General features: G+C 45.1%; 2 protein-coding genes across 2 annotated transcripts; both read right to left on the reverse strand.

The window, feature by feature from the left end:
• Positions 1–42: 42 nt before the first annotated feature.
• On the reverse strand, positions 43–18,875 carry LOC131281434 (solute carrier organic anion transporter family member 4A1). Its single transcript, XM_058310766.1, has 7 exons — positions 18,563–18,875; positions 7,375–7,718; positions 6,937–7,132; positions 4,970–5,072; positions 1,133–1,515; positions 291–1,068; positions 43–214 (listed from the first exon to the last, which is right to left on the reverse strand). Exons 1-7 carry the CDS (start codon positions 18,873–18,875, stop codon positions 43–45), a joined length of 2,289 nt encoding a protein of 762 aa, XP_058166749.1.
• Positions 18,876–20,428: 1,553 nt separating this feature from the next.
• LOC131281435 (mucin-2-like) lies at positions 20,429–21,506 on the reverse strand. The gene is made up of 3 exons (XM_058310767.1): positions 21,449–21,506; positions 20,633–21,388; positions 20,429–20,565 (listed from the first exon to the last, which is right to left on the reverse strand). The coding sequence occupies exons 1-3, from the start codon at positions 21,504–21,506 to the stop codon at positions 20,429–20,431; spliced, it is 951 nt and encodes a 316-aa protein (XP_058166750.1).
• Between the last annotated feature and the right edge of the window lie 1,430 nt (positions 21,507–22,936).

Genomic DNA, 22,936 nt, shown 5'->3' on the forward strand with positions numbered 1-22,936 from the left:
GTGAATGACTTTTGAGCAAAACATTTCCGTCGTTATCGTCCTTCAATACTTTTCCACCGCTGCGTTCGGATTGATGTGCCCGTTGGAGGTGAGTTTCTTACGGTCCTTGGTGTCATCGTTAGCGACGGATTTGGGCGGGATGTAGTAGAACCAGGCACCAAAGAAGAACAGTATCGAGCACGCCTTCCCGATAAGAGCCAAAAGAAGCATGTACCTGTAAGCAAAACAGAAAAGAGATACGGTTCGGTTATTTGCACATGGTGATAAGGCATGTGATTTCTGTAACTTACTTGCTCATGAAGGCGTTATCATAAACCAAACATGCACCATGGTCTTCGCAGCCCGACTCCTGCCACAGAATGCACGTTTCGTCGATCAGCCGTCCGAAGATCATTGGCGCCGGAATGGTACCCAGCACCCGCACCTTGATCCATTGGATGCCGAGCGCAAACGAGCGTTGGTCGTCGTGAACGCAGCGAAGCGTCGCTGATAGGGCCGGCATCGTCGCCAGGAAGGTGAAGAACATTACCAGGAAGCAAAGGACGACAAACATCCACAAGTGGCCACACTGCGATTGGCACATGGTGTTGACCGCATCGTAGCTCCCGTAAAGAGCCGATGGAGATTCGCTATGAAATGTTGCATTAATGCACGTACAATCTCGGTACACCTTGGCGTTCTCGAGGTTGATCTCTTCGCCACATCCGGCATGACAAGGCGAGTAGTACATGACCCCGTCCGCCCCACAGATCGGTTCGTAGTTTCGACGGCTACAAGCACACCGATCGTTGCAGGCGTTGTCCAGGTTCTTCGGAAGGTAGTAAAGATCCCGGTATTCTGTCGTATGCGCGTGAGGACCTTCGAGATTTTCATGCGGGAAGTAGGACGCCGTTACTCCGGCGAACGTTAGATTCGGACAGGACAGGAAAAAGCAAACGGTAAAAAGGGCGGCAAAGATGGTTGCAAACAAACAGAATTTGATGATTCCAGAACAGGAAAGGTGTAGTTTCTTCACGAGGTACCCTCCAAGAAACGTTCCTCCACCACCGGCTGGAACTGTTATAATTCCTGTGGGGTAGAAGCAAAGAAAAACATATTAGACAAGCAATTAGTTACTTTTGTGACAACTTACCCATCAAAAGTGCCGACCAAACCGCAGTCACACTGAACTGGTTCTCGATCAGCTTCGGCAGGAACACGGCAAACCCGGAGATAACCAGCCCTTCGGAGGCCCCCGCCAAGTTGAGGAAGAAGAATGTCGGATTCTTCAGCAACGCTACCAGGGCCCGAGGTATCTGTTTGATCTTGGTGAACGCTTCCTGGCGCCGCTCACCGTCGGCATCCTCTTCATCGCCACGATGCGCTTCGGACACTTTCTGCAGCTTCTCCGAACCGGGCAGGGCGGACGGGTACGCCAGTATGGGAATGGCCAGCAGGAGGCAGAATGCTGCCATGAACACGAATCCGATCCACCAAGCTCCAACCCATACCTTGCTGTGCGGCGTTAGTCCCAACCTGTAGGAGGCGACAAGTGAACGGTAATAAATAGAATAATAAAACATGCTATACGTGATTTCGGGAGGGAACAATGTGATGAAGCCCCGCGAGTTTGCTGCTTTTTGTCGCGTTTTATGTGGAAGTTGTTACTTTCTATTTTTCCATCTCCTGTAGCAACGCACTATGGGGTTTCTGGAGGTGGGTACAAAGGTTTACCATTCTTGTGTTGTTATTTGTTGTTATTGCACATTTTACTGGATTCCTTCCAGAAGTTTGAACTGTTTAAAAAGTCATACAGACTTATTTTAATTCTCGAAGAAATATTGAAAATATAATTGTATTAAAGCTAGGCTAGGACATTTGTATAAGAAAACGTTTCAGTACGTGTACAAATCATGATTTGTACAATAGCAAGGAATTTTTTAAAGACGTTCAATAAATTTATAGAGGTTTTTCACGTTGTCCACAATGTTGTAACTGAACAAACTTATTTTAAGAACTCCATTTTTTATACGTTAACTTGGATAGCAAAGCCTACTACGACTTTTAATAAATTTGTAAAGTGAACCTACTGTGTTCACCATAAATTCAAGAAGATCTTTCATCTCCAAAATGTCCACCATTTCATTGATACTGATGCTTGGTTCATGTCGCTATCCTTTGGGTTCATTTAAAACATCTAAACCTTCGGTCGGATTGCCGTGGCAATGGTCACAGTCCCAGGTTACCATTGGCAATTGTTCCCTCGAGTATCATGTGTGTGCCATGCTGGCTGCATAAGACAAAGCGAACACACGGACACAATAGTGCGATTCAAATGGCAATATTGACACCATGCCATGCGTTTGCCCGTTGTTCTGGACCGTTTGGCTTTCCCGCGTTGTGGACGTAACTTTCATAAGCTTAGCTAAGCCTCCCTCTCCCCTAAATATGACATCCATTCGGTCGGAAATGGGCAACAACAACCAGCATCCGATGGGATTTTTCTATGCATCCCTCCCCCCGATCGACCTCCCATGGACCCGTTGCATCTGTCCTCGGTCAGAATGATGCCAGCTATGTGCACGATGGAACGTGGCACTCACAGGAGAGAAGACAATTAAAAAATGATAAATGCATCCGTGGTATCACCATGGGCATCCCGTACCACAATCACTTCCGCAATAGAGCTTCATGCAGGACATGTTGCAACGAGAATCGGACAGAAACGGTTCACCTCCACGCACAAATGAACCCACGGAGAATCGGAAACAAAAACAACTTAAAAATATCGGTCGAAAAAACATTGTGCAACAAACGAAAGCGTCACCCAGACGGAGTTTTCCATTCATTAAAATCAACTTTTCCCATGGATTACAAATGGGATTTTGGGCGGGCCCAGGGTTTTGTCATTTCCACGTTTGTTGCGTTGGCTTTTTATTTTCATTCAAGAGTTTGCGGTTTCGTTGAGGGAAATGGTCCATTATCGATCTATTGTTTCGGTTTGTTGGAACAGGAACAGGAAAATAGAGGAAAAAAGGGGACGACCGTCGACCGAATGCATGTGTGCAATTGCCACCGGAATCGTTGGCGGGTATTTAATGAGCAAAATATGCTCACGTGCTGTTGCCACCACGTGTTTGGGTGTGCGTTTCATCCATTACACCTATTGCTTATTGAGAACGCTGGTGATCAATCATGCAGAAAAATCGAACCCAAGCCCATCCATCTTCTAAACGATCAATTTAAAGTGAGGTCAGTTTATTTTGATAACATAAATTGCTACACTATTGGCACTTTACTTTATCGAAGCATTTAGTACATGAAAACTGAAAGAAATTTTGTCCTTAGTGAGATTTAAATTATCTTTCACGTTCAACTAAACCTTTCAACTAGAGATAAAAAGTTAGAGTAAAACTGTCAGAAGTTCCTCTCATGTTAAAGTTCGAAAAATGGTTTATTTGCGTAGGTTGGCGCAACTCTTCTGTTATGAAACGAATAAATCCTCCAGATATAAAAATCTTCTGGAGCAACTGATTTATTTTCATATCAATAACCATAACCCAATTTACTTGTAAACGAACCGAAAACGAAGCGAAATAGCTTCCCTTCATGATCGCTTGTGTCTCTTGACGAAGCGTGTATAAAAATTCAAGCGAAGGTGAAATACTGTACATTTTTTGCCTCGAGGTGTGTCTCGTTATTTGGCATCCGGACGTAGGCATATTCTGAAAAAAAAATCGTAAAAGAATGCGCTGTGGTACGTTCCTAAAAACGAGTGTTTAAATCATATTTTCTTTCCAATTTAAAAAAAAACTAACATTGAGAAAACATGTTAGTTTCAAAATATCTCCATAATAAATTGAATCATATCCAGGTTATCTACGACTGCATTTTGAGAAAACCAGCATTCCCTGTTTAACACATGATCGCTTCAGTAGACGGGGAATGAGACCGCCAGTCATTTGCGGTCTTAAAGGAAATGAACCATTTCCTCGCACGCTCGCATAATGAGCCAAATGATCCGTTACCGACCACGACCGTAAGACCGTGTCCCCTCCCCCCCCACCGGAACGTCTTCATTAAAGTGGCAGAAAGAAGTACCTTCATCAGTCAGTATTCTGTTTGCATCGCAACAACACGTTGTCATAAGACGCAACTCTGTACGCCTTTCGTCGACAGAATCTCTCTCCCCGGGATGCAATGGGATGAAATCATCCATCAGGTGGCGCAAAAGCAAACCCCTCCCGACGTTGCCAAAGATGCAATGAGCCGTGATATATAGCTAACACCGGTATCTTATTGGGTAAGGTGGTATGCATTCATGGCGTTGGTTTTTCTGCAACATTGACGCCTGCAGCTCGATATGGAGTTTGGCAGAGGGTCGATGAAAAGGGGAGCAACAGTTCTCCCGTTCACCTTCCCCGGTTGAGGCAATTTTATGGCTCAGAGTCCCGACACATCCTACACTGTGCAACCTTTGTGTGTGTGATGGGGGTTTACTATCACCCAGCAAAGTCTACCACCATTCTTTGGTCCCTTGTTCCTGCATGCCGTACGAATTCCTTACGCCCTTTTTCTGCCAACACGTACCACACACCAAAGCGGGAATAATGGGAAAGCCGACGATAAACGTTACGACGACCGTGCAGAAATTGCCACCCAATTTGAATTTATTAATATTAGATGAAACACGTTTCGTTACACGCAGGTGATGCCACGGTGTTTTGTGGTGAAAATAGAAAAACATCACCACCATCGACATCAGTTGCACGGGGGTGCTGCACGGGGAATGATGGATGATAAGGTGTTGGCGTCGAAAGGCCCACCGGATCTGTCCTTCCTCGGGAAGTAGATTAAAAGCAGATCAGTCTTGCAGCAACCTTCGATCTTATGAATATTCTCGCCCTCCAAATGGTTGCCATGGGTGACGGAAGGGGTTTTAAAATGCAATATATTTCCCCGTTCCTAGTAGGCGGGACGGAAAACTTACGTGCTGGCATCGACGACGAACATGTCCGTGTAGAATAGCAGTAACTGGCCACCAATTACGTAGCCGGCAGCTGGTCCTACAACTGCCATCGTGTAGTAGATACCTAGAATGGAAGAAAATCTCATATTAAATTGATGTGCAATAAAAACGAAGACTTGAAATAATTTATTTTGGTAAAATAGTTATCCTTGAAACTATAAACTCCCTACCCAAGTTGACAATCCATTTTAAATCTAAGATCACACAAAACATTTCCAAAACCAGTATCTTGTTTAGCAATTGTTTTCCAATTCGATGTCCTTCCGAGCAAGCGACTTCAAAACTTCAATCAAAAATCAATCAAACTCGTCAATGGAGTACATTTTTCACTTCCGTCCTGATGTTGTGACCGCTTTTGTGTCACTAAACGCAGTCGTTTCCCAGGACACCCTTTATGCAGACAGGAGGTAAATCTAATAAACCGATCAGCCAAGTGCGGTACACAAAATTACCCCCCGTTTTCCATCGGACCACTCCCTTTCCCTCTCTTTAAGCACTTCTGTCGTGGAGGTCTTGTTCACACCACACTTCGGACAAATCATATCATTGCATTCAAATGAAATATTATCCCACAGTTTGTCATCCCACTGTGGACGGAACAAAAGGACGGAACTTGAAAATAGTCTGATTGACACTCTCAATTGTCCAGGTTAGTGACGAACATCGAACGTGAAGCTCGGTCCAAACAGGCATATGGGAAAATGGGAAAATGGAAACGAATTTTCCACTCGAAGGAACAAATGCAGGCATTAGCATCTGGGCTTATGTCGGGAAGCATGAGGGTTCGTATTTTTCAAACTGTTTTTTTTCTGTACGTTCCAAACAAATGTTACTTTCTCCTCAATAAATAAGGGCGTACTTTAAGCTTATCGTAGAATAATATTGCTGCCTTTCCCTGTTTACTTTTCTTCCTAATGATGATGTAACCGTTTTTACGCACAATTCTTAAGGTTAATAAAATGGAGCTAATAAAATTATGATGAAGATATACGTCGTTTTATTGCTGTTGTTCCCTTCTCGGTACTGGCTGCACTTGTTTTGCACTCTGAACCGTCCTTTTTGTCGAGGGGAACGTGTCCTACGTTTACTCCTACTCGGAAGGGGTGTTCAAATAGGTTTCCATCGGGAGAACACAATCATGCCAGGACTCTCTGTCCATACGGAAACGGAAACGGAAATTTTTGTTTCCTTCCTGCAATAAGAAGTAGAAAGATACAAAGGGGCTTGTACGTGTGCTGTTTGGAGAAAGGCCATCGTTCCCAGTTGCCTTCGCTACCCCCGGTAGGAGATCAACGTTTAATTTCACAATCAAATGATTTATTTTGACAGAAGTGATTGCAAAATATTTTTGATCCACCCCCGAGACTGAAGGGTGCGTGTTTGTGGCAACAAAAGCTGAGGCGCTGGGCAAAAGTGTGTCGCCAAGATTATGGTGAGTAATTTATGGTGTTCATTTGTGAATAACTTACGTAGAACACGAAAGGGGGAGGGCTAGTACGAGTCATGAGGATGGGTAAAGTGGGACAACGTACAGAGTGAGTGGTGAGTACGTTTGGTATGGTTCATGGTGTAGCATATTTTAAATTGCAATACAAAATATGGACATGGTTGAGGTGAGGTTAACCATATTTATGGCCTTAGCCACGGCACCTGTGGGCTCTTCAGCAGAGATTCTCAACTGTAAAATTCATATGTAATTGTTATTTGAAAATTATCAAGCTTCAAATTATAATGTTCCAAATTGTTGAAAGTAAATAGTTCTCCCTTAATTAATTTAATATAACTTAAATAAAGAAAAAATTGGGAACCTCTGCTGTACAGGTCAAAATAAACGTTGAAAAATATTATCCAATTCATTATTATGTATCACAATTCATACAGAAGGTCTCACTCTATAGTTGCGAGATTTAAATCCCTCCCATACTCACCGAGATAGACGGAGGACATTTTTTTCGAAACATTCTCATCGATGTACGTTACGCCGAGCGTGTAGAGCGGGGATGCACCGGCACCGAGAAGGAGTTGGGCGGTGAAGAAGAACCAGACGTTCCAGGACAAGTTTTCGCTGTCCGTCGAAGCAGCTTGTCCACCGTTCGCCAACGGCAAGCCCGAGTTATGACATCCCTTGGTGAGTTGGGGGAGAGTAGAGAAATGTTAGTTAAATGAAAGGATGAAAGCGGAGTAAGTGGAGGAAAACGTATCCTTCGGTGTACATGAGCAGATTGTTGCTAATTTTAATTTCATCACTACATTCCTTCCAACGTTTATTACAACTTAATGTTTGACAAAGCCATAGAATTGCGTTGGTTCCTTTGGTAACATTTAGAACAAATTAAAATTATTAGCTTCTTTAGTTGGCAACTTACCTCCACTAGTGCCTCCACCGAGCCAGGGCTCGATCCGTTGGTGGCGAGGGCCACCGCTAGGACGCTGCACACATTCTGGTCCGAATTGGTCGCCCGGTACTGCCCGACGAGGAAGTGGGGCAGGGCGAAGACGAACGCACCGAGGCCCATCACCGCCACACCCCACCCGATCCAGCGTGGTTTGGAGGCTCCGAGGCGACCGCCGAAGTACGACACCGGCACCAGACACAGGAAGGACGCGATGTCGTAGCCGCTCGCCACGAGCCCCGTTTGAGTCGAGCGCAACCCGAACCGTCGCTCGATGGTCGTGATGACGACGTTGATGAAACCGTTGACTACCAGACCTGTTGCAAGGGAGGAAGAACAAGGAGGATGGTCAGAAGAATGGCAAACCCACCTACAGGAGTCGTATCCTTTGTGTCGTGCGTGCGAAAATCTGGAAGCGATTGAAAACAATCTGTCCTAGCGTCGATGTGAAACGCAACAGATCCTTTACAATACGGTTCTCCGGCGATCGGATCCACGGGCTTTCCGGGAACGCTGAATGACGCTGAACGCTTTCCACTGCTTCTCCCGTCGGTTGGCAAGGAATCACCACCCACCCAGAGGAGACCAGAGCCCAATGTGTCCAAGGTGACAACTATTGTTTGCGAGGGAACGTGCGTACTTTCTTTCACCGCGCCATTGTGGAACGTTTTGAAGGGAGCGAGATTAAATGGCGAGATTATTGGGTGACGATAATAAACCTCAAGTTTCTTCGGCCACCGTTTAGAGGTAATGTAGCTCGCACACAATGGTCAATTTGGGAGGTGGTTGGCATCGGAAAATGAAAGGATCAACGTGTTTTGTCTGCCGGATCTATAGAATGCCGTTTTGTTTACCAGGATGGTGAAATTGGGGAAGAAGTATTGTTCGGGAAATATGATCAAATTCTCTTTTTTAGTTGTACATCATGTTGGATACTTCTTATGAAAAACTGTCATCAACTTCCTTTAAGTTCCTTTAATTAAGAGGCAAGCAAATGACTAACTTTATTTCTACAAAATTATTGCATTCTACGCAACATAAAATTAACCAATTGAAATCGAAGCAGGCTATCGTTCCCGTTCGGAAAGAAAAGTCGCATGTCGCATAACTCATTTCGCCCGGAACGGGACGAGAGCGGACGTTCAACAACATTCGGCCCAATACGGGAAGGAAATCGAGCAGCAAAAATTGCCATTTAGTACACACTTCAACTCCAGCACGCACAATGGTTTGCGGTCTGGTCTGGCAACGACCAACGATATGTGACAGCTCAATAGCGATAGCCTGGCCACCCCCTGACCCCCTTTCCCAGACTACCCGCTTTCCAGAGGGAGGGGGGAAACTAGAAAGGCTTCATAGAAATAAGAAGTTAGATCGAACGATAGCAAATTGCTGCTCGGATGTCTCGAGCTGCCTCTGACGATGTGTTGGCTCCGATCGAATATGTTGAAGTCCTTTTGCCTCCGACCACACTTCGGTGCCCGGGGGAAGGGGATAAGAACTATGTATTTTCTATTTGTGCACCTCCCCCCCCTTCATGCCGTAATACATTTATGCCCAATATTTTACGCAGTTTTCTTAAACGAAACCCAAAGGACGACCGATCGGCGTCCCGATTGAATGAGGTTGCCTAAATTGCACAACCATTTCTCCTTATCTGGAATCGTGTGTGCGTGTGTCTGTGAAGTGGGTTGATGGCCACTCTGCCGACAAATATTGTGGTTTAAGATTGAAGTTGGCTTCACTTTCGGTTGCTAATTTCCTCAAACAAACCCAATTCAGATCAAAGAACAAACGGTGCAAGGTTTTTTTTATAAACTTCTCACAAGATTGTTGAACTGAAAAACGATAGAATAATTGAAACCCATTGTTAAAACACTCAACAAGACGAGCAATAATAAACAGGTACTCTTGTTACGCCATCTCTTCCCACTTGGAAGCCCCTCGTTTTCCACGGGAAACGCGAATGGAAATGATATTCCCGCTTAAACACACCTTTCACCGCCACGTGACGCTGTTTGCGCGAATAAATAGGCTTCATATTTCATTCCATTCCGGAGTGATTGAGCGAGCAGGATTGCAATTTTCCCCTCAGCCAACACCCACACACACACACACACACAGGACCCGGGGCCGCGGTAAGCTGGGCGAAAATTTAATTTCCTGTTTTGCACTAAATTGTGGCCATTTGTAAGCGTTGGCCCGATGCACTCGAAACGTATCAACAAAATGTAAATCCATCAACGGCGCCACGTGACTGACCTGAGGGAAGGGAGAGGGAAGGTCAGTAAAGTTGAATGTTGAAGCTGTTTAAAAACAACTACATTTTTGTTTGCCGCGGAAAATGGGTCTATTTTCATCGACAACAGTTTCGTCATAAACGGCTCTTTAAAATGCGATAAAAATAACGCCTCCTCGCTGCCCTGGCAGAGTTCCAAAAGGGCAAAGGAACCACAAGGAGCATGTGAAGTCCATCGGAAGCGATTTGCATCACGAGTCAGTTAGTGTAATTCAATGTTTCACTCGGGCCACTTGCAAAGTGGAAGTGGGTTTTCCGTTGCCATCGGAGATTCCTTCCCTTCAAATGCAACAACAGTAGTTGTTGGCAAAACAGTCGAAGACGAACCTACTCCACCATCGATGGCAACGGCAAACATCTTCCGTTGGTCGCGTGCCACATTTATGCCACCACGGGAAAATTTGAGAAGGGTGCGTCCGGGTTTGTTTGCGATATGATTACTTTATGAAACCGATGAACCCGGGGAGGGTGTTACTGGATTACTCCCGATTTGGCACACGGGATTCGGGAATTTTCTTGTCGTAACCTGAGTAGGCCGCCTTTTGAAGAGGTTTGCTTTGCTTGATAGCATTTTAAATGGGAAAGTTTTATTGGCGTATCGTATCGTCAAGGGTAAATGGGTTGGAAAACATATTTCCTCCTTCGCCAAGGATGTTTTGGACAAGTGTCGTTGAGTGTGAAACAATATGATTGTAAATTAAGAAACATTTAAGGTTGTTCGGAGATGCCAACGGAAATTCTAGTTTACTAAAAATAAAATAGAGCTTAGACCGCTTTGTCTACTCTTTGGTAAACGATAACTGTCAGTTTGAAAATATTAAATGTATGATATTTATTTCACCGTTTAATTCATGTTTTCTACTTACTTCCCACGACTGATCCAGACTAACCTCAAAAACTACTCTCGATGATCGTCGTGTGGTTCTCGGTAAACTGTGTCACCGCCGAAGAAAGCCTCCCTAATTACTTTTTATGTCATCTAAATGGCCATAGGCAACCTCCACGCCTTTGGAGGGCATCCTTTGAGTCGTGTTTGCTACTAAAATGTCAGGAATTAATATCGTGGCCGACCGGAGAAACCGACTCCTCACCGCAGGTAAACAAGTCAAGCACGGGAATTCATTGGCCAGACCGGCGCGACAGTTTCTCATTTTATCCGAACCCGACGCGGGCCCGAACTATTAAAACCACCAACGCAGGTTCAGTAACCGACCTCGATGGTGGAAAATTGTTAACGAACTTCGAGAGCCGTTGTAAAGGAAGAAGGGACGGTGCTTTTCCGCGGAAGGATGGAAGGAAACCCCCGGTTGGAAAGTAGCGCTAGAAAGGCAACGACGAGAGCTTGTCGTGAGACGAATCGACAAACATTTCCGCCCCGAAGCCAAAGGGGTGTTTGGCAAACTGTTGCTTCCATTCAAACCGGTTCCCAACCGGAGGAATGTTTGTCCTGCGGCCATCGGCGCGAGAGTTGGAAACCACCGTCCGAACGGGTGGAAGGAAGGCGAAATTTTCCCCGTCCGCCTCGGACATGAAGCGAACGAAAGGAAAGTCGTCTCCTTTCCGTGCACATGCCAAGGATCAACACGGGGAAAAATGTGTCAACGTCTCTCTCCTCCCCCCCACCTGGCTCCTCTTCCGCCTTCCGGTGGTAATCCCTTTCGACATGACATTAAGCTGCGTTTTCGGAACCTTTGTACACCGACGGGGGTTTTCCTTCATATTTTTTCTTTGCTTTGCGTTCGGTACTGATTTCGCCTATTCGTACGCAAGTGAACGACCATTGAGAAAAATGCTCTACAACGCGCCCTCTGGAAGGAGTTTTCCCTCGACACGAGGACACACGAGGTGAAAAACAAAATGCACGTCAAACGCTTCAATTGCATGGGCTTTGTGGTTGATTTTTCACGCTTTTTAAGGCGCACGGTGGGATTTTCTTTTTTATCGCTCCCTGCAAGCGGTTTTCCTTCGGTGGTTGGAAGGAGCGACAGACGGAATCAAAACCCCGCTCCGTACTGCAACTGTCGGAAACGGTAACGCAACGGATGGTGGCCGGAAATCTCACGTTGTACAATAAGTTTGAGGATTTCATGCAATCTTTTAAATGTACGTACTTTATCGTCGTTACCGTTACCCGGAACACCTTCTGAATCTCAATTACGTTTCGTTTCTTTTCGGAAACCTTCTCTCCTCCGGTGCGGTTCCAATCGCTGTTTCTTGGCAGTAAGGTTGGCCGGAGCACGATCTGTTCACGAACAAACCGCCAACGGAAAATCATTTACTCCTACTTTGCCTGCTCCATTACCAACGAAAGTAAGGTGATGGATAAATTCATAGTGGGTAAATCAGGAAAGGTGTTCAATTGCATGGCATTATGTGTGCAAAAATATCTCAGTTACAAACAATTTGTAGCGAACATAGCAATATCAAAATAAGTAGGCTAAGTAAAACATTATAAGTCAAGCAAGCTGTGCAACAGTATAAAAAGAGCAAACCGCCAGTTTAATCTTGGCTTCCAACTGGGAAGCATTTAAATTAATATAGAACACACTATAAATCTAAGAGATCCTTTAAAGATATTTTTACAAAACATGGAATCAAAACTTAGTAGGCTTTTCATGTTCTAAATAAAACTGTTCGAAGAAATTTGTGATCAGCACAAGAGCATAGATTTAGAAAATAGCAGGGATAGGGATGATAAAATGGGTTTTGAAATAAAAGATTTTAGCAGTACGTACAAATCCTTCGCCCTATTTTAGCAAACTGGCACAAAAAGATACGAGTGTCTTTAAACATGAAAAAAATAAAATAATTCATTTAAAGCTACTGCATGTTGCTTGCAACTACTATGACATATTTTTCAATTGTCCAAATTGCTTCAACGCCGCTACCATAGTCCACTTATCGATACATCGAACCTCGAATCGGGTGCTTTCCTAGGAGGGTCGAGTCATAAGTTAATGGTTTCAAGATTTAAGAAGTAGAAAAAAAAAACTACCACCCGTGCTTGCATGCGGACAGACGCGATAAAGCGAAGCTCATGTTACATTGCGCGACATTAGTTAACATTATGTTACCCACTCACTCGGGGGTGCACTTGAATGTAATGGCCGGGCCGGGCAGGGCCGAGAAGGGAGTAAGAACCACCAGGCACCTCCATCCGGCCGGGATTGAATTTGAAGCATGTATCGACGGCTTTCCTGGCACTTTACAAATGACACAAACGTGACTTGACGCGAAATCGTGGAATCGCGCGTCTGATGGCTTCCCGATTCCCGGGCCCCGTTTTACGATCCCCGAACGGAGAGAACGCCATAGTGGAATCCTTTTCCGGCTTTGGGGACGATTCTTTGGCCTCCATTTCTTCTGCTGCTGGAGTAGGAGAAAGGAGGATGAAGAAAGATGAGGCAAATAAAAAGTAGGTCCGCCGCATATCTTGAGACGAGGAGCTGTGGTCCATTGTTTTTTATAGCCCACTTGCCTCCCCATTCCCTCCACCCCGGGGAAAGTTTGTTCCTTCCCGAGCCCGAAAGCAAGCTCCTGCACCCGGCTAGGAGAAGCTGCTGGCGGGAACCGGGTTAATTTTTACGCCGCAAATAAAACGTCGCACTTTCGCACCCGCCTTCAAGAGGATCCTCCGGATTTGGCAACTACTGCACAAACACACGCCCGGTCCTTGAGGGCGGCACGCGCCCTATCATGCGGTGGCGATCTTTCGTTTTAATAATACACTTTTTTCCGCCCTCCCCGGCAAGTGACCGATATCGAGCGCAAATGCATCTCCCACCGGGTCGGGCCCTTCCTCTTTACTACCATCGCGATAAGCTGGTTCCGCTGAGAACAAACACAACACAGCGGAGTAGCGGAGTGCCATAAATAGAAACTCGTGCCAGAAGAAGCAAGGAAGCAGACGATGACGCACCCGAATTTGCGAAAAACAGCATACGACCCTCCCCCTCCTCGCCCTCAGCATGCTCCAAAGGATCTACGGAGGAAGTCACACACTGGCGGAGATGGTTGCAATCTGGAAGATCTGGAAGTAAATTTGAACCCGGCACGCTCCTACCTTATTCTCCACCAGGGAGTCATAGCCCCCTTCCGGGGCATGACCCAAGGCAGGGGGGTAAGCATGAATCATGGGGACGCGATGTCACTCGATGGCATAAATCAGATACCGAGCAGCCTTCGTTTCGCACAAACCCCCCCTCCCGGGCCACCAAACGGATACGTGATGACAGTCGTAAAAAGTGAGAGAAAATGTGACTGTCCTCCTAAACCAACATCATTTGGCCGGGGCACCAAAATATAAAAAAAACACTACACAAAAGTGCTCGGTGAAGTGGAAGATTTCCTAAAGAGCAACCAAATAAAAGAATCTCTACCCATGTGCATGATATGGGGAAATGTGAAGAATGATTAAATACATCGACAACCGAAAGATGCATCGGATGGAAATGGCCCAAAGTTTTACAACGCCGGCATAGAATTAATTCTAAGTGATGGCCTTTTTGTAGGACCGGGTTCCCTTTCTCGTCATATAAGTAAGAAAAGTGTTTGCAGGGTGCACTGTACCGATTTTACTGCATCTTCGAGTCTTTAAAGAAAGTTTATAGAAAAGCCAATGTCCGTTATTGAACCTACCCTTCTTGTATGAGAAATGGTTATTTTCTTCATATTTCCAAAACAAAAGTTGGAAACAAACATACCTAGTAGGACAAAATAAATTTATAATGTAATATGCACCCAAGAAAAGTTGTAAAAAGAAGCCTATTTAAACCTAGAATATAGGCCTAAAATCAAGCACCATTATCGATTTGCTTTCCCGAAGTCTTTAAACCATAGTTAAATCAATAGTTTAAACTTCTTACATAGTAAAAGAACTAGTATTGATTTTTTGTATATGGCTTTAGTTACTAATATTTGGTAGACATTAATAGTACGGTTTTTTTCGATCAGGAATTTTAAAAATTTGTGTTTTACAAGTTATTATTGCGCTTTGAAACAATCTTTTCATTTAAAAAATGTCGATTTAGAAAAACTTTAAAATTTCATAAATTCTCAGTTTAACTGAATATTAAAAGACACGCAAATAAAGAGGGTGTGCCTGAACATTTTCGATAGAGCATGGTGGTTTAAATACTTTGAGCCGCCTTTGTTCAAGTTACACTTTTATTAACCAACAAAAATAATAATTAAACCATGCTAGTTATGAAATATTTGTCGCGGAGAATTAGAATGACCATCGTCCCTCGTGTTCCTATTAAAGTCTTCAATGCATTTCTGACCGAAACTGCCCATCGGTTGCACTAAAACTGCACTCCACTTCTCCGGGGGTGGTAGCCACACTCTCCAACTGCTACCCATTATTTATGACAGCCCAATTCATTAAATTTGTCATTTTAAATGCAATAACAATCAGTTGACAGCGGCAGCGGCGGCGGTGCAGTTGCACTTGCACTTGGCTTGTTTACAGCCGATGAGCACATGTAACCAAGTGACTCCCGGTCCAGCATCCCGGCCCCCGAACAAGTGTCTGTCAGCCCGGTGGATTGTTTTTCGGTGGATTTTGAATACTCTTTTTCGTCCACTCACATAGTTGGCTTTGTGTTCTGATGACAACTGTCACTTCAGGCACAAGTACGGCACACATGATTCGGCCCAGCGTGAAATGATAAATGGACTCTCGCTTTTTCCCCTCGTTCTAGGGCTTTGGACAGCAGAAGGGGTGGGGGCAGTGGCACTCCCAATCGCCCATGGACCCGGGTTCCGGATGATTGGCCATTGGTTTCAGAAGTAATAGGGTGATAAATAAGCCGATCACAACTGACACCACGCAAAGCACGCACGCACGTACGGCCCTCATTTAAATGGTATACGATGGTCAAACGATGAGTCGAAGGCACAGAGGGGGTCAGGTGGACACCATAAGTGCATTTTGTAAATCGAACCACTCGACCATGGCTCGCTGGACAATCGGGAGGGAATCAACTTCAAAACTTTTCCCAACCAAGGCAAGGGAGGTCGCGTGGATGGGCAACAGAGCGGCGTCATTAAGTGACAAAGTGAACCATTATTGGGAGCAGGTTTTTCACAACGTTCGCCAACCCGAATGGGTGGCTTTAATCCGGCGGGTGCACGATTGAAACATTTTTTTTTTTTCAAATTTCCTCATGCGGTCGTCCAATTTATGGCCATCATTCATCAACCGATTACCAACCCGGTCGGTCGTTTATTCCACGGTCGGAAGCTAATATTGGATCGGTGTTCCTAGCTTCCGAACAATGGACACTTGTTGCACGGATGCGGAGAATTTCCCTAAACCGATTTCCATCCCACCATCGCACAGGCTCATTGATTATTATCTAATGAGCCCGGGAGGCACGCGTTAGACGGTCCGATCCGCCCCCTCCTTCGGTCGGGGCATTGATATGGCGGCATATTGGTCGTAAAATAGTCGTAAAACACACAACGATCGAATCACAGCCGATTCGATGGGCAAGAATTCCCTTGCAGCCGGCAGGGGTACGTGGGGACATGGTAATTGAGATTTATGCGGTTTTAACCAAATTACTCACGTATTGAAACTAATAAAATGCACAATAAAAGCGTCCGAAAGAATGGCCGGCAGGCCGTTGACAAAAACGCCATAAAAATACCAGTTCCATCGCTTGCTCCTGAATCAGCCGGTACAAAGATGAGCTAAACGCCTTCTCACTTTGTGGAACCCAACTCAACCTAATAACATTCGCCAGCTCGAGAACATCCGAAAAACGAGGGCTATAAATCATCTGCCTTCTTTCGGTAGGTTGAAAGTGATTATGTTAATGCTCCAATTGTACAGCTATTCAAGGGTTAATGCTAACAAAACGTGTCTGATCGAGTTCTTAGTGGACCGAGCTAGTGAGTTTTAGGGAGGTTTTATGTGTTCCGAAACTAATGATGAATTTTTAGAATTGTTAGAAAACATTTTAAAATTAAACATGTATAAGTCATGTTTTGTTGGATAAAATCATTTCTCTTCTGGTCTTTTGTCTTGAATTGACCATTTAAGATGTTCTCCCTTTCAATTTTTATCAGCAAAAAAGTTCGTCTCGTCAAAGATTTCATCGAACCCAACAGTCAAACCGAATAACAGACACCCTCATGCTACAAAATGGGGACATAATCGAAACTTTTCCAACAGTGTGTCACTCCCAGTCCACATGCGATTGGCTCCGTTCCGATAAGATAGTGTATATTCAGTCGTCCACGAAAACACACTTTTCCGGTGGTAGCATCTTCGGAAAACCAGCACAAAGGTCGGCCCAACGAACTGAACTGGACTGGAGGGACAAAAACTTTCCCCGACCCCTTGAGGCAAAAGCTTCTGCCGGAGACAGTCTAATTTTTGGGCCACTTTTGTTCGTTCCAAAAAATTTGCCGATCAAACGCCATCCCCCTTACGACAGAGCGGTTTTCTTTATTCATTGAGGGGGGAAATCACTTGGCACAAGTACTATTTTGGGTATTGTAACGCGGCGTAAATTGTAGAACCAACCGCCAGCACATGGCAATCACCATCAAACTCATCGATTTACGGCACACGCCGTGCATTTCTCTAGCCTACTAACCTCCTCCTCTTTGAGGGGGAGGGAAAAACCAGCGCCATTTGCCCTCGGTGTGAACGGAACAGCTGAGTGAAAAGCAGATGCCACTGGGAAAAGGGGGGAGAGGGGGCCCTTTGTGCGGCGTCAAAGTTAACAAAACGTTCAGAATTTAATTTTCCCGCACCCGGGGACAAATTTCCCTCGGCTAGGGCGGCTTGTTTACACGCATAAACAGCATATGATTATCACCTCGTAATGTTTGGGTGTTAATGGCGGGCCATGGGCGGGACACCTCCAGCGGCACGCTTCGGCGGTTTTGAAAGAACCGGAGGTGAGGAGGTATTTTCTCTGGAAAATACCTTCCCCTCGGTGGGAAAAATTCATCCACACTGCAATCTTCCACCGATAAACTCCACGACGAGAGTTGCCGAACATCTTGGACCAGCTCTTTCTAGCCTGGCGGCTGCTGCCAACCAGTTGCTGGAGGATTAAATTCAATTTCGGCCCTTTATTCCTCCCCGCGACGAAGGGGATGCATTAGAACTCACTGTTGAAGTTGTCATTTGCAGATCTAACCCATGATAATGGATTGCGAACGTGTCAGCGATGTATGCTATGATAGACAAACATGTGGAGTACAATGGCAAACACTGCATCCATTACCGTAGACAAGTAAAAAAAAGGTAATGGTTTGAGGAAAACATTCTAGAAGGCAATTATGGAATGAATTAAAAGCGAGTATTATCATAATTAAGAGGTTTATTGTCAAGGCGAAAGATAAAAGATAATTAATTCCCAATATAAACCAACATAAGTGCATCATATAAAACCGCTAAAGAAATTATTTGTTATCAAATTCAGGTAATATTCAAGATGTTAAAATTTGAATCTCATTTGTAAAAAGACATTTAGGAAAACATAAGTAATACTTAGCTTCAAGAAACACCCAAAATATCTCTTTATTTTGATCATGGCAAACAAACACGTTATCATTTCTACGTTCATATGAGTTCATAAAAGGTTATGAGCATAAATTCCATGATTTATCATAGCATCAAACTTTGGCCTAAATTAAATTCAAATCAAAGTGTTTGTGAATGAATTAATATTCAACTTACTCTCATTTTTTTCAGACCTTCAGCATTCGATTTGTTTTAAAACATTTTTCCCAGATAGAAAAAGTTGTGGTCGTAGAAAAATTGCGACATGATTACATTCTTGTTATAAATAAACTTCAATAAAAAAACCTAAAATCCTAGTACTAGTCGTCAACACTTACCTTGCACGGCCCCTGCCCAGCAGAGCCAAAACAGGGCCCACTTTGGAGTCATGAACACTTCCATCCATTTCGGACGCAATCCAAACCAACCGCAGTGGTACGATCGGGAAGCGGGCACCGAAGGATCGTCAGCCTCCTCGTGTCCCACCACCGCACACCGGGCACCATCCTCCAGCACGTCCGAGGAAGGGGACGACGGATCACCGTAACTTCCGCCGCACTTGGTCGACTCTGTCTGCACCGTCCCCGAAGGTGTCGTGACCAGCGACGAATTGTTCGCCTTCATAATATCTTCCAAACTGGTGGTGGACATTTCTTCTTTTTCGAGCACCTTGACCAACGGTTTATGGTTGCACCTTTACGGCTTTACTGGTACCTTCTTTCCTTTGTTGGCGCTCCACGATCAACAGGACGGAAATTAATTAGGAACTGGTCGAACCGTTTTTCGTCCGTACCGTCCTTCGTGGTGGAGCATTTAAATTTATCACCAAACACACCGGACACACCTTACAAGCCACCCACCACTCCGTGCAACTATCAAGGTCAATGAAAAGTGAAATTACGGTTTAAATTCGTACCGCACTGGGAACTCCTCTGCACACGTTCCTTCGGCGATGGTTTATGGACGAAAGCCCTCCGGTGCCATCTTCGTTCGAAAGGTGGAACGAATTTACCACCAGTAGCAGAAGCGGGCGAAAAATAACACAAATTGTCATTCAACGACGTTATCACACGGCGCGCACACAAGGACGACTTACGGAGATGGATTGTTTGCGTAAAATTATGCAAAGTCCCGCAAACTATTGGCAAACGATACGAACCGTCGTATCGCAGCAGGCGGGTTCGCCTGGAACCTGTCAAAAGTTGAGGTACGATGGACGATTGAACACGAACCGTTTTATGCGGCAAGCATAACAAACGACTCCCGCCGACCGGCCCTGAAGACGTCCCAGACTGGATATCGGCCGTGGTCAGTCAGTGTGGCTTGCGAAACATAATCTACCTTTCGAAAACCGTGCTACAAAGTGTGCTTGCGAAGGTAAAGGTTTGGGCAGTTGGGTACCAGTTCAAACCTTATCGCACCACGTGCAGTCCACTGGCAACGGTCGGGTTGCTTTTGAAAATATATTTGTTCTCACTGTCCCCGGAGATCTTCACAACTGGTTCCCTAGTCCGATCAACTTCCTTCAAACACTCTCGTTCAGCGTGCTGCCTGCTCGAACGTTCCGTTACAACTGACACCCCGGTAGGACCGTGCTTCGGCCAAGCATACAAGTCACTTGTTTGGCCGCGATGCGCAAACGTAATACGCCGTGAAGGCGAGCGAACGAAACGGAAGAACCACGTGAACCCGCGAGACTTGCGAGAGGCACGCGCTCGTCGTATCGCGCGCGAACGATGCTCACCCGCCGGATGCCGAACGGAAACTGGTCGGAAGTGGTTTGTTTTGCTGTCGCCAGCGGCAAGATGCAGTCGTTGGCACGCGGTTCAAATTTGCCACTGCGCCGTGTGCACTCCAACGGGCACGCCATGCAGCTGGAGTTCCAAAGTGTGCACGGTTTTACGACTGAGTCACACGTGGTGGAGTTCTCTTAACTGTTCTTCTGGATATTTCGGTGGTACAATGTTTTGCAAGATATTTAAATATGGCCAAGTTTTATAGAATTGCTTTAAACATTTATCCTTTCCCATTACATTTCGTTTAAATTAATTTTATTTATTATCCGCCATCATACGTGTCATAGATCCATTAAGTGTTTTGGTGGAGATTTTGAAGGCCTAAATTGAATTTGGGGTATGTTTTAAGGTGGAATTGACGAGCTATGCCTAGTTTATAGTAAATCGTATGCAATATCTCGACCACTATCAGTTGAAACCGTTGCAAAGTGAACCAAGACAAACGGAGCAGCTGTTGTGTCCACCGTTGGTGACATACTGGCATGTCTCCGGTACACTGGTCATCAGTGGTGCACAACCTCGGCTGACAATCAATCGGTTGTTTTCTGGAAAAAGAAATTAGTGTATAGATTCCTAAGATATTCGTTGCAAAGCTCGGTGATCAGCACTCACCTTGGCGTCGCACGGAAAGGCAAGCGTACTGTGAGGGGTTTGGAGGGATGGGAATCGCTAGTCCGAAGGAACCCGGCGCTGGAGTTGAAACTCCCGGCAGTGGAGTTGGATGAGTTGGTGGCGTCAATATTGGAGCACCGGGAGTGGTGGATTGCGGCATCGGCGTGAACGTGGGATGAGTCGGAGGAGTTAGGATCGGTTCACCTGGCGTTGTACTAACGGTGGTGGTGTCTGGCTCAACCGTTGGAGGAGTCGGAGGAGTTATAGTTGTAGTCTCCGCCGGTTCAACCGTTGGAGGTGTCGGAGGAGTTATAGTTGTAGTCTCCGTCGGTTCTACCGTTGGAGGAGTCGGAGGAGTTATAGTTGTAGTCTCCGCCGGTTCAACCGTTGGAGGTGTCGGAGGGGTTATAGTTGTAGTCTCCGTTGGTTCAATAGTAGGAATTGTAGGAGGAACAAGTGTTGTAGTTTCTGGTGGTTCAACCGTTGGAGGTGTCGGAGGGGTTATAGTTGTAGTCTCCGTTGGTTCAACAGTAGGGATTGTAGGAGGTACAATAGTGGAGGTATCTGGCTCAATCGTTGGAATAGTTGGAGGAGTGGTGGTATCTGGCACAACCGTTGGCAGTGTCGGCGGCACTATCGTTGTGATCTCTGGCTCGGGATATGGGAGCAAAGGTTGATTAGGTCCGCACTGCACCACATGCGTCGGCAGATTTTCACAATCCTCGCAATGGAAGCACATCAATTGCGCACCAGCAACTGCAACGAATAAAACCATAAATCACCAGCCATCACAAATGCACCTTTGGTCACACTTACAACTCGAAAGCAATCCAACGGCGTGGATTAATAGTAGTGTCTTATAAAATTCACCCATTTCGGACGTCTCGTCTACCTCTCGATATCACACTTTATCCAGAACTGCTCCTCGAAGCCACTGGACGCAGCAATTTAATCACGTTGCGCTTCTGCAGACACTCCCCACAGACAGTCGCAATAGGCGGTTTTATCTTTTGGGGAGGGATTAGCGAGGTTGAAATCTATAATTATTTTCAACGGATAATCAGTCACAGTCCTGGTGAATCAGAGCCGGTGGTGTACGTGGCGTGGATGTCAAGAAGAGTCCCACACGTAGACAGGGATTAACGTTAAACGATGTGTTGTAAGCGATTGATGGCTCAGACTGAATTCCGCCAAGCTTAAGATTAAAACATAATTTCTAATATGTGGAATACATAACAGTTCCGGTTCGGACTAGATTACATACAAGCGAAGGGCTCGACTTAGGGAATGTTTAAATTTAAACAATAGTTTGTGGTTTTTTGCTTCCACGAACAATAGAAATAAATAAAACCCCCAAAAATAAATGTCATGAAATGAACATGCATGTTTTTTAAATTATTGGAAGCCTGATTCATCCTTTTAATCATGATTAAAATTGAGAAAACACTGTTATCAAGCTTTGAAAAATGTTCATTATCGAAAACGATAAGACAACTTACAATTGCAATAGCGAATCATCTATCATAATGAGCGTATCGTTAGGATATTTTTTTCTGTGACTAATAATCTAAAAATAAAACATTGCAGTAATTTGCGGAATTTTCGCGATCCATCCAACATTTCACAGTATCCTCTTGCTGTTACAGGAGAGCATATTTATGCACCGTATTGCTCAAGATCGTGAGAAAATAAATCCCCAACCGAAAAGAACATACTTCCGACCTTTTCTAGATGCAAGAAGAGTCCGGAGCATACCAAGAAAAAACGCATTGTGGTGCAGGCGGAAGGTTCAAGATCATCACAGTTTATTGCCCGCGTGATAACGCGAGTGGTCGGCACAAATTAACCCGAATCAGAATACAATGACGGTTATTTAGAAACCGTCGGCCTGCGAAGAGGCTGGATCTGAGCATTAAATACACACACATCATCTGAATCCCCGGTTCGTCCCAAGAAGTATCCGGTGAGCAGGGCAAAGAATGCACACTGTTATACAGCTAATTGAAGGGATTTAGGAAATGCATATGCGTCCGTGAGCTTATGCACGTCCCGTGGTGTGCGTTAATATCTTAATTATATGCACAACGGTGTTCCAGAGAACAATTTCCAGGGGGTATTTCTTCAAATCGTTTCATGCCGCACGTATGCAGTGGCTTTTGAATCGTTTGTTCAACGGTGCTTGCTTTAACCACGGTATCGGCTGATTGAGGTATAATGCAAAGGTGTTTTTTAAACGAGCAAACAAGTCATTACGAAATGTTGACGATCTTCGAGGAACATCGTTCGTATGCAACAGGGAGAAGC

This window comes from Anopheles ziemanni, chromosome 2 (genome assembly GCF_943734765.1).
Source record: "Anopheles ziemanni chromosome 2, idAnoZiCoDA_A2_x.2, whole genome shotgun sequence".
NCBI classification, from domain to species: domain Eukaryota; kingdom Metazoa; phylum Arthropoda; class Insecta; order Diptera; family Culicidae; genus Anopheles; species Anopheles ziemanni.